Raw genomic sequence first — 12,838 nt, forward strand, 5'->3', positions numbered from 1 at the left:
GTCCACCTCCTGCCATTTGAACCTCTTCCAAGTTCACCTGAGTGGAGGTGCCATTATGGCACGGTCAGCAGCAAAGCTGCCTTTTCTCTTGATTTTCTTGAAGAATCCTGGACTTGGTCTAGCCACAGGTCAGATCCACTGCAAATCATCCACCTCAGGTTAGATCGTAAGCAAAAGGGAAAAAAAATGTAAGTGATTTTCATTTTTTCTTCATTTAAACTAAAATACATATGTTAAAGATCAGGGATTTGATTGACACAAATTGTGTAGGCAACAGACATCCTTAAATGTGTAAGTGTACTATTAATAGTCTTCAGTGAGTAAAAGAAAAATATCACAGCATAATTACTTCTGGAGTGCCACATACTAATAATGTTTTCCTTTCCGTGGATCAGTGGCATCTCTGCTATTCCCCTTAACACTGTATGTGCTAACTGAAGACAGCCTTAGACTGACAGCTGCAAAGAGCCAAGGAAACCCACAAAAACAAGGGTTCTGTTCTCTTGCAACTAACGGAGCAGATAATTTATTTCCCTATCCCCACACCCACTTACATTTCTCCAGATCAAGTGCGGAACAGCTACCAGCTGTGTAATAACGGCACCCTGAGGGTGATGTACGCCAATGGGATGGGCGTCAGCTTCCACAGCGAGCCCCACGTCCTCGCAGGCACCATCACCCCCACCATCGGGCGCTGCAACATCTCCCTGCCCATGGAGAATGGCCTAAACTCCATTGAGTGGCGCCTAAGAAAGGAACAGATTAAAGGCAAAGTCACCATCTTTGGCAGGAAGCTCCGGGTAAGTGATTGCACTCACCGTGTTATCAGAGTGGTAGGGGACACAGCCTTTCCTCCAGATCTGAGCAAGGTTCCCAGTTTTCAAGCCTCCGCTTCCTAGGACTGAAAGGGAAGGGATTTTCCCTACGCTGGAGAAACCTTCCATCATCTTCCCCCTCAGCTTTCACTGGCCAAATCAGCAAATTAATTGGCACCTACTGTGTGCTGGGTTTTTACTGGAAGAACAAAAGCGTTATAGTGTGTTCTTTACACTCAAGGTATTGACAGCCTGGTAAAAGACAGAGAAACATCCAGGGCCCGATGGGATCAGGGAACACTTTTTCTGGAGAGGAAGCGATAAACAAACTGCAGTAGGGTGTTTTAACCACCCTAGCTTCTTCCCCAGACTAAGTGACTCACCACATCTTTTAAAAATGAATATACTGTATTAACTTCTTTTATGATGCAAGCACTGGGTTAAATGCTTTACTTGTATTATCTTACCTTCAACAGCCCCATGGGAGTCGTTGTCATTGCCTCTCTTTTTCAGATGAGGAAACACAGGGCCTGGGCAGCTCAGTGACCTGTCCAGGGGCACAGTGGCTAGGAAATGGCGAAGCTAGGACTGCGCCTCAATTCCATCATTCTGTCGACTCGCTTGGCAATATTCTTAATCACCAGCCCCCACATCTTCCTGTTTAGATCCAGGGTCATTCAGATAATCTGGGTCCTGCTCTCCTCTCTTATCTGGCAAAATCCCTACCCTCCTGCTGCTTGCATTCACCGGTGGGGGATATAGGCAAAAGGCAGATAAGAAATAACTAAAGTAACTTAAGATAAACACCAGGAAGACAGTAAGTAATGGAACACAGCAGAATTTCACACATGTTCTGGACCCCCTGAGAGTACAAATCTCACCATCCACAAATCTAGAGTCTTAACTTTTGCTGTGTTATTGGACTGACATCCAGCCAGCCTAGGTTTCTTCCCTGCAGATCCAGACCAGTCCATATTAAGATTCTGCCTTTGTCTAGTTGGAGTTTAATTCTCTGCATTAGGTTATCAGCAGTCTCCCATGTTTTTCTTCCTCTGCTGGTATCTGCAGAGTTGCAAGCTGCAATATCTTCCTAAAGACAAAAATGAAATGAGATTAGTAGCTAAATCCTTAATGACTGGATTTCAGGGTTGTGTAATTGATTTTTGATATGCTGAACTGTAGAGGTTGATTATAAGTAGTAATCGTGCCTTTTCCCTGGGAAATCAGTTATGCATTTTGACTAAGTTTTCAAAATAAAGATAAATGTGGCCCTAAAATAAAATGGCTATACTCTCAACTCTGAATATTAAAATCTTAATAATGGTACTTGTGGTAATTAGCAGAAGTTAGGCACGCAAGTCTTATAACTGAAATTCTGCCAGGGTTAGATTTGCTGGCATCATGTTTATGCAAATCAAAACACAGCTTTATCTATCAACACCTCAACATTTAATTGTCTGGTGTTAGTTCCTGTAACAATAATCACATATCCATTTAGCTCTCTTAAATGAAAATCACTATGAGATTATAACAGGTTGAGTGGACTGAAAATGTAATTTGAAAATGAGGGAGAAAGCCTGGAATTTATTTGCATCTCATTTATTTTAATTCAATTCATAAGTTGTTTAGTGAATGAAATAAAAGCAACTCCCAGAAATTGCAGGGGAGCAGCTGGAGGAAGCTGTAAAGGAAAGGTGGGGTACATCATGGATTAAAAGAACTAGGGAACGAGTGTCCATTTCAACAGATGCTTCATGGGCCATGGCACGGAAGTTTACAGCCTTAAGCCAAAGGTATCTGCTGTCCCCCAACCAGGCAGGCGACTGTCTTGGCCAATAAGAAGGCAGGGCAGGCTCTTCTCCCCTTACCTCCAGTCCTGGTGGGACTTGTCACTCCATTCGGTCTCCATTGTCAAATGGGCCCCTGAGTTTTTCATTCATTCAAAAGATGTTTATTAGAATGGACTTTTAGGAGAACATACCCTTTCATAACTGTTTTCCTGTGTGTATCTAGTTTTATTCTCTTTGGTTTAAACTTGGGCTGCAAATTAAGCCAGTAGATGTTTACTAAGTGCCAACTATATGTCAAGCAAGGTGGGGAATAGCCTATAGAGGGATAAAGAAAACCTTTGCCATCAAGGTGCTTACAGTCTAGTGGAGACAACGTAAGTAATATAATACAGGTCAGTATCACAAGAAAAGGGATACTGCATTGTATTAGCCTGTGGTCAGGGAGCAGATGTGCCCTAAAATCTCGGGCTTACCATGTTGCAGTCCAGCTGAGTCCGGCCGCCCTTCTTAGTGATGGCATGCTACAGTTGCTCCATCTTGTGAGCCTGCCATTTAAGCACATGACCTCTAAGGTTGCTGTGGAAGAGGAAGAGGGCTTAATGAACAGGGCTGGGAACGACATGCACACATCACTTCCACCCACCCTGAGAACATGGTGGGGTGACTTCAGCTTAGCTTTAAGGAAGCCCATGCAATGTTTTTCTGAATGCTTAAGAGAAAAAATGAAAAGTGAGTTGGTGAACACATAGCAGGGTCTCTGCCACCCCAGTCAGGTCAGAGCATTGACAGGAGATCTGGAATCAGTAGTGAAGAGCAGTAGGAATTAGCCAGGTGCGATACAGGAAAGCGGCGATAAGGTAGAGAGGGTTGCCGGCGAAACAGCAAAGAGGTCAGAAAAGGAAATGGCATTTCAGGAAGCTTGTCGTTTGGCTGGAGAGAAGGAGAACGTGTTTTACTGTGGTGCAGACAGCGAGCTGGCCAGAGCAGCCTGAGGCCAGTGGGAGCTGTTGCTGGGTTAATTAGCAGGTGACGTGTTGGAATGTGTAGTAGTAGAAAAACCTCTCAGGTTTCCTCCGATGGGGAGGAAGATAGATTAGAAGGCGACAAGATAGGAGGTGAGGGACAGCGAGGAAGATAGATTAGAAGGGGACAAGATGGGAGGTGAGGGACAGCGGCGGAGGCTGCTGCGGTAATCCAAACAGGAAGCGGAATCAGCAGCAGTGATGAGAGAAGGAAGAGGGAGGGAGGGAGCCGAGAGATCGTCAGCACACACAGTTAACAGGACTTGGCAGCTGGCAGGACTGGACTGCCGTGTGGGCTCATCCTTTGCGCACCTGTGGTCATATAGACGGGGAAGTTGGGTAGCTGTTCAGACTTTTGGGTGGCCTGCCAGACTCTCTGAAGGATGGAGGCTGGGAACTGAACCCCAAGGCAGAGATGTGAGGTTCTGGCAGCCCCAGCCCTGTCTCTTGGAATGGGGAAGAAACTGAATGACTTTAAAGATCACCAGCACCATGTAATTGCTGCTCCTCCATGGACAGCAGGGAATTTGCAGAGAACCTGTGGAGCCGCAGCTGAGCATCGTAAAGCCAATAGCCTGACCTTTCCCAGGGACCGGCATGCCCCTGGGAGTCTGGCCAATTGAGTGGTGTGAGGGCCCAAGGCTCTGGGTTTCCCTGGAGTTCAGGGAAGACCAAAGATCCCAGTGAAGCTCTGGCAGCAGGGCAGTGCCATGAAATCCTAAAGCCCCGAGGCCCCGTTCCTCCAGCAAGCCAGTCAGGCACTGCTCTCCCCGTAGGCCAGTGAAATGTAAGGAGGCAGATGGGTGAACCATGACCGCATCCTTCCACCAAAAGCTTTTTGATGCTTTGGCAAAATTTGGAGGGTTAGACCCTTCTTCCCTGTCCAAAGTCAGTGTGGGGAAGAGTTTCATTATGCCTTCCAAGGACTTCTCAGAAAATCTCAAAGAAAGAGCCCTGCCCTCACCACCTACCACTTCTTTCTCTGGCCTTTCAAAAAACACATGAAACATTGCATCAGGACACCTGTAAGCTCCATGAGCACAGGGACCATCTCACCACTGTATGACGAGTGCCACATGGTAGACATGCAGACAATCGGCGACAAAGATGGGACGACCATGCCCCCTGAAGGCTCCTCCCACTGTGAGCAGGTGTGAGCGACACTCACATTACCCTGTGTCTGTCAGGAATCCGTCCACTGCAAACGAAGGCGGCACACTCCAATCAGCTTAATAAAAAAGGGCACGCTCTGTCCTGCCCCACAGGCCCGCACGGGAGAGGAGCTGGCCTTATTGAGCCACAGCCCGAAGGATGCCATCAGGCTGCCATCTCTTTCTCTTTCTCATTGTCCCCCCCTTCTCCCTGTAGCATTTCTTTTGGCTGTTCACCTAATTTTCTCCTAAGTAGACTGGTGACCTCTTCACACTGGGCGGTCAGGCAGACTTGGCCAAAGTTGACTCCAAGGCTGTCATCAGCTCAGCTTAGTGAACCCAGAGGAGGAAGGAAAGGCTTCACCCAACTTTTATATATTAAAAAAAAAATCCCATGGTGGAATTGTGATCAAGCTGGCAGAGATAGCGTTCTCATCCCCAGGCCAATCAGCCCTCAGAGAAATGGGGATCTGTGACCAGCTGGACGTGGGTCAGAGGTGGACATTTGTGTCTTGTGTGGACACCTCAATAAAACTGCCTAAAAACTGTAGCGACAGTACATGTTGCACCCGAAGTGATAGCAGTTAAATCTCACACACACACACACCCCAGATATATTGTACATCCTCCATCCCTCTGGAACCTAATCATAAGGCAAACTCCTGCTCTGAGCATGTTAATGCATATTGCCCCCTCCCCCTAGCAAGTCATTTTTTTGAAACCAACCCCTTCTAACAAGATTTAAAACTCCTGCTCTTTCCTAAAATGGGTTCCGTACATGATTCTCTCAGAAACGGAGGGCATATAACCACCTTTTAGGATATTTCCTCCTGATCATGATTTATGTAGGGATCGCAAAAGCAAGAAACAGCTACATGTGTAGGTAGCAGAACAAAAAAGAAATTGCTTCCAAGATAATCTTCCATCATGATGTTGGTGTTCTTCCCAAGATGTGGGAGTTAATACTTTTGTTTTGGTTGCCGTATAATTAATATGAATTATAATCACACAGTGGCTGTGTTATTTTACTTTTGTGACAAATGACAGTAACACAGGAGCAAGGTGGGAGATACATGTGCATGTGAACACACATGCAAATTCCATCCTGCATGGAGCCCACTCAGGCAGGTCTGCTGACATTCACAGTTATCGTGAAAGCCTGAATTTTATCAGCTCCTTCCTGCCTCAGTGCTTTCATTCTGCACCAACTATTATTTCCTTTTTCAAACATGTTCTTGGCACGGTAGTAAGCATTGCATGTACATGGGTGAACAAAACAGACAGGACTCAGTGTTACATTATGAACAGTACTTGTACAGACAGAAAAACTTGTGATAAATTTAATAATAGCTGAGGTATTATAAGGGCAAGGCTCTGCAAACCATTAAACAATGTATTCCTCAAGAAAACATTACTTTTGGATGACTTACTGTTTTGGATGGTGGGTGGGAAAGTGGAAAGACCCTCATATTATACCAATGGGAAACAGGAAATAATCAAATAAATGTCCAAATAACATAAAGAAATGGTGATGGGAGCTATGAAGAAAAATATAAGGTAGGGGTAAGAGAGAATCTATTTTAGGGTAAGCCCACTCTAAGAAAATGACCTTTGAGCTGAAAACTGAATAAAGAGTAGGAACTTTTCAGGCATGGGATGGGAGAAAAGCCTCCTATACTAGGGTACTAGCATGTGCAAAGGCCCTGAGGTAGAAGAGACTGTTGCTTATAACCTGAGCAGTAGGGCCACTGTGGCTGGAGCAAACTTGGGGTGCTCAGAATAAGGTCCAAGGAACAGCCTTATTGGGGCCGATAAGTATCTTAGGAATACCCAAGTCCTCCCCAGATTTACTCATTGGTGAATGCAAAGGAACATTAAGCTGCAGGCTTTGGACTGTCTACCTTCTTTCTTAGAGGCTGGAAGACTTGTAACACACTTGGTTTCTGGCAGTTCAGGTTGAAGGGTGACAGATATAAGCCCATTCAGGTTGTCTGGGCTGAGCCTGCGTACCACATGCCTCTCTTCTCTGCCGTATACTTACCAAAGAACTACCAGTCTCCACTAGAATACTGCCATAGCATCTGAAACAAAACTGTCTGCCTGTGCAGGGCCTTGCTTACTAAGCATGCTGTTCTCCCCACCTGAAAGATTCTTCCCACCTCTTGTCCCACCCTCACCAGTGAAGTCTGACGCATGCTTCAAGCTCCCGCTGAGGCAGCCCTGCCTCTGGGGATGATCTTTGTCAGCCAGTTCCTCCCTGTGTTCCCTCTCATCGCCACACTAGTGTTCCTTGTTGTTGGCTCCCGTGTCTTCATTCCCCTCTGACCTGTGAGTTCCATGAGGACAGGGCCCATAATTGTCTTGCTCTATCTTAAGTTCTGATCACAGTAACAAGCATATGGTAGGTGCTCAATAAATATTTAGTGAGTGAATGGGACTTTAAGTTGCTATCATGAAAATCTGCTCCTTCCAGCCTCCATCTGTGAATTCCAGGTGTGATGGGGCCTCTCCGAATGACTCTTAATTGTTCTTTGGAATGAAGCCTTTCAGATATTTGGAGATCTGATGTCCTGATCACATGTTCTGTTCCCAGGTTTCCGTATGAGAACCTTAGGTCATCAGAGCTGCCACAGTTCCTATACTTAGTCTAATCCAACCCCCTTATTCACAAATGTTTGTTGTGAGCACCACGCACTTTCCAAAATAATACAGACACTAGGAAAAATAAGATAGAATCCCTGCCCATCAGAAGCTCACAGGTCATTACAGATAAGGAAAGTGAAGCATGAACAGTGAAGGTACTGCCTGGCAGTGACAAAACTAATCAGTGTCAAAACTGCAGTTCAAATTGGGGTCTTTCTACCTTTCCACCTCACTACCATCCGAAACAGCAAGTCATCCAAAAGTAATGTTTGCTTGGGGAATACATTATTTAATGTATTTGCAGAGGCTTACCCTTCTAATTATGCATTATTTAAGCTAATATTAAATTTATAGCAAGTTGTTTGTCTGTACAAGCACTGCTCCGGTGCAGCGTTGATTACTGTTGTATGGGAGCTGCAGAGAGCTGCTTTTGTAAATCCCAGAGGACTGATCCAGAAATGAAGATGTCGTCGAGGCCATGCTTTACCTCTGGGTCGATGAATAAACTCTCCAAGGCAGGAACTCTGCTTTTAAACATCTCCAGACATGGAGAATTCGTGCCCTTCCTCACTTGTCTGTTTTTCAACTTCCCATACCTGAAGCAGGGTGGGCAAAACAGTCTTCTGTAAGTCTAACCAAAATCTCTCCAGCTGTGCTACAATGCCAATTCCTGGAGGGGATTCAGCCCAGTGTAATTTCTTCCTTTGTGTTTCTTAAATCATCAGCTCCCACCATTGCCCCTTGAGCTAAATTAGAGTCACCAATTACAGGCCCAGCAGGGCCATTTTGACGACAACGTTTCCTTTTCTCTGGGTTTTTTATGAACCTCCTTGTGACAGGCGTGTGCTTGTTGAGATCAAAACATTCTGGGGGGGGATTCCACAAGGGAAACTACCTCCCAAAGTCTGCCCTCTGCAGAAATAAAAACTATGCTAAATAGCTGAGTTTTATTAACTGGGGAAGCCAGGCTGAGGAAAATGCCCGATAATTAAAAATAATGGCTTCCTTACAAACACAAAATCGTATTAATTTAAAAATTGGTTTCTCTATCACTGAATACCTACCGAGCTGGCTGGGAAGGGAATTGAGCTGATCCTGGCAGTGAAAATAATTCAAAATAACTTTTATGCTCTCCAGGAAACCTCAAGGTTAATTTAAATATTGTTAGATGGGTAATTTAATTCAGAATAAGAGAACAGTGTGGCTACATTAAAGCTCCTACGCAATCTAAACTGGGGAGCAGGTGCCCATGAAGGGCTGAACATGCCTATTGGACTTCCAACATCACACCCACAACTGAGGCACTCACTTCCTCTCCACAAATGGCACCCTCCTAATTAAACATATTTGATTAGACTGCATAACTGGCCTAAGCTTCTTGGCTTAGCTTCCAGTGAATGTATCATCTTTAACTGTTAGATGGATTGGGCATTTTTATAGAAATTACACATTTCAAAAGTTAACTCAGACTGATGTCAACAAGATGACAACATAGGTCATTCCTGACTTTACTTCCCCTCACAAGAACAACTAACAAATATTCAAGAATAAAAGTCTACTTAGAGATTTCTAGAATGGAAGGGTATATAAGGCTGAAGGCATTGTCCCTCCCCAAGGACACTGCAGTCTCCTGAGCCTCTGGTTCCTCCAGTGGGAAAAGAGAGCCCAATAGGGATATCCAACCACCCTGCCCAGCATGCGTGTTACTTCATGAAAGTCCCTACTCCAGTCTCACCCCAAAAGGATTACAGGGGAATGTGTAGGACTTGACAACTGGGAATCTGACTGTGAGGGAGAAGGAAGGAGGGACTTAAAATAACCAGCACTCAGATCTTGGCAGACAGAGGCCTTACCCACAGAACCCAAGTAGTGGCCCCAGCCAGCAGCTCTGCTCATTTGCAGAACCAAGTTGGTAGCACAGTGTGACCAAGGGAGCTTGGTGGGGTATAGGTCTCCCTGATTCAGGTCTTCAGATGAAGTCCTCATCGGTCCCCACCCAGGCAGGGGAGCTGAGCTATAAATAGCCCCCACACCTCTGAGTGTGGCTCCCAGACCCCTCTGACAGTAAGGGTTGGTGCTGACGCCTGGAAGCTGCATAGCTCAGCAATGCTCAAGCAGAGAGGCAAGCAGGCAGAGCTGCTCATCCCTAGGGTAAAACTAGTACTGGGCAGGGAGATTTCCCCCACTACGCCCAGGTAGGAGGAGTTAATTCACAGCCCCATTGGGTGCTGAGTGTAGCAACCCATCCCTATCCACCAGAAAGGACATTCAAAAATTTGGAAAGTGCCTGGACTAGGCCCCCCACCCTACCCAGTCACGGGAGTTGAATCACACCCATACCAAATACTGAATATGACACTGAACCCTGATTGGCCAGTGGGACTGGTAAAAATGCACTGGAGGTTATGTAACCCAACAAGCTCCAGCAGAGAGACAGAGCTGATAGTCTTCAGAGCAAAGCCAGTGGCTCTGTTCAGCCAGGGAACTTGGGGCAAGGGGTCAAGTGCCTCTTGAGTCCAACCCCAAACCAACAGCCTTACAAGTCTTGGAACTAGTTCTGCTGCACCCAGGCAGGGAAACTAATTTGTACCACCACTCATTGCTGAATACAGCCTCAGCTCACCCTACCGGGGAACCTAACCAGAGCACATGGGAAGCTGTGTAGCCTTCTTACAGTGGCACTTGAACAGAATGCACAGCCTATAGCTTTTCACATATGCAGAGCAAAACCAATAGACCCATTTGGACAGAAGATTCAGTGCACAATCCTTCCTGATTCAAATCCCCCAACAATGAACTGGGTAGGCACTGGATCTGTCCTGCTGTCACACCACAGCAGGGAAGCTAATTCATAAGTCTCACCTACTGCTGAGTATAGTACCCAGTCTCAACCACCTACTAAGCCTAAACAACCCAGGCAATGACGGAGCCCATCCTACATCTTCACTTGAACAGAGAACCAAGCCAGCAGTCCTGTCCAACTTTTCTCAGCCAGCAGCATATCCATCAACCCTGACCTCAGAGCTTGGGCAATTGCCTCACCCAAAAATGGGCCCTGATAGTAAGTCCCACCTACCCAAGGATGTTACCAGTGGATACATCTAGAAACCCAAACAGAGCTGACCAGTGAAGAACTGTATCTGCTAAAGGAAATCTGTAAAGTCTGGAAGAGGAGACCACTTACTCAAATGGGCAGATACCAACATAAAGAATCAAGGATCAAGATAAGTCAGGTAAATATTACACCACCAAAGGAAACTAATAAAGCTCTAATAACTGACCTTAAAGAAATGGAGACCTATGAACTGTCAAAGAATTAAGAAGAGTCCTCGTAAATAAATTTAATGAACTGCAGGGACAGGCAGGTAACTAAATGACATTAGGACAAAAATGCATGAACAAAATGACAAAGTCAAAAAGAAATAGAAACCATTAAAAAACAGATACACACACACAAATCCTAGAGCTGAAAACTACACTGACTGGACTGAAGAATTCAATAGATAGCTTCAAAAGCAGACTCAACCATGCAGGAGAAAGAATGAGTGACCTGTAATCTAGGACATTTGAAATTAACCCTGTCAAAGGAGCATAAAGGAAAAGTAATGGGAAAGAATGAAGAAAGCCTACAAGATTTAATGGACCTATTCAAAAGAAACAATATGCACACTATTGGAATTCCAGACAGAGAAGAGAAAAGGACACAAAGTATATTTAAAGCAATAATGACTAAAAACATCCCAAGTCTAAGGACAACTAGATCTATAAGGTCCAAAAGTTCCCCAAGAATATGAACCCAAATAGGGTCACACCAAGACAGTATAATTAAATTGCCAAAAGTCAAAGAAAGAATTTTGTGAGCAGGAAGGAAAAGTAGAGAAGTTACTTTCAAGGGACCCACCACCAGCACCAAGACTATCGGCATATTTCTCAACAGAAACTTTTTAGGCCAGGAGAAAATGGGATGATATACTTAAAATATTGAAGAAAATAACTGTCAAGCAAAAAAGCTATACCTAGCAAACCTGATCTTCAGAAATGAAGGAGGGCTAAAGACTTCCCTGAAAAAACATGCTAAGGGAGTTCATCACCACTTGGCCTGCCTTATAAGAAATGGTGAAAGGAGTTCTTTGAATGGAAATAAAAGGATGCTAAAATTAACATCATAAAAACATAAAGGAGTATAAAAATCACTTTTAATGGTAAATACATAGATTCTGTAAAATCATGATGGTGGTGTGTAATTCATTTACAACTCTAATTTAAAATATTTTAAGACAAATGTAAAAATAACCATAACTATAATAATGTTACTAGTTACACAATATAAAAATATGTAAACTACATGTAATATCAATAAACTGTGAGAGGGTGAAGTAAAAGTATAAAGTTTAGGAATAGTATTGAAGTTAAGTTGATAATAGTTGAAATTAAGGTATTTTAATTTTTAAGATATTTTATGTAAACCTCATGGTACCCACAAGGGAAAAACCTGTAGTAGTTACACATGAACATGAAAAATAAGTCAAAGCATATTGATACTACAAGACACCAAAACTTAAAAAGTAAGTATGAGAAACAAGCCACAAAGGATCTACAAAACAGCCAGAAAACAATTTACAGAATGGCCATAATAAGTCCTTAGCTATCAATATTTCTTTAAATGTAAACATATTAAATTCCCCAATCAAATGACATAGAAAGTCTGAATGGATTAAAAGAAACAAATATGACAATATGCTACCTACAGGAGAATAACTTTAAGCTTAAAGATACACACAGACTGAGAATGAAGAGATGAAAAAAATAATTTCAAGCAAACAGTAACATACAAAAAAGCAGGGGTAGCCACCTTATATCAGACCAAATAGACTTTAAACTAAGAAGGCTAAAAAGAGACAAAGAAGGTCATTACTTACAATAAATGGCTCAATCCATCAAAAATATAACAACTGTAAATATGTGCCCAACATGGAAGCATCTAAATATATAAAGTAAAGGTAACAGGATAAAATGAGAATTAAAAATATAATTGGGGACTTTAATACTCCACTCTCATCATCCAGAGAAGCAATAAGGAAACATCATACACTCTATACAACAGCAGAATTTGCTTTCTTCTCAGGTGTACATGGAATATGTTGGGCCACAAAACAAGTCTTAGCAAATTCAAGAAGGTTGAAATCATACCAAGCATCTTCTCCAACCACAATGGTATGAAACTAAAAATCAATTTAACAAGAGGAAAACTGGAAAATTCATGAATACAATGGTATGAAACTAAAAATCAATTTAACAAGAGGAAAACTGGAAAATTCATGAATAGCTGGAAATTAAAAACTCCCCTGAACAAACAGCGGATCAAAGAAGAAATTAAAGAGGAAATTAAAAAGAATCTGGAGACACATGGAAATGGC

At 43.5% G+C, this 12,838-nt stretch overlaps 1 protein-coding gene across 18 annotated transcripts in view; it reads left to right on the forward strand.

Moving 5' to 3' along the window:
* TENM2 (teneurin transmembrane protein 2) overlaps positions 1-12,838 on the forward strand; it is a 1,157,254-nt gene that overhangs the window by 1,120,849 nt on the left and 23,567 nt on the right. For all 18 annotated transcript variants that reach the window (XM_073231871.1, XM_073231863.1, XM_073231878.1 and 15 more), the window contains one exon: positions 565-800. In XM_073231871.1, the coding sequence (XP_073087972.1) occupies positions 565-800 (236 nt within the window). The remainder of the gene's footprint in view (positions 1-564; positions 801-12,838) is intronic.

The sequence above is a fragment of the Manis javanica genome, chromosome 1 (assembly GCF_040802235.1).
Source record: "Manis javanica isolate MJ-LG chromosome 1, MJ_LKY, whole genome shotgun sequence".
Taxonomy (NCBI): domain Eukaryota; kingdom Metazoa; phylum Chordata; class Mammalia; order Pholidota; family Manidae; genus Manis; species Manis javanica.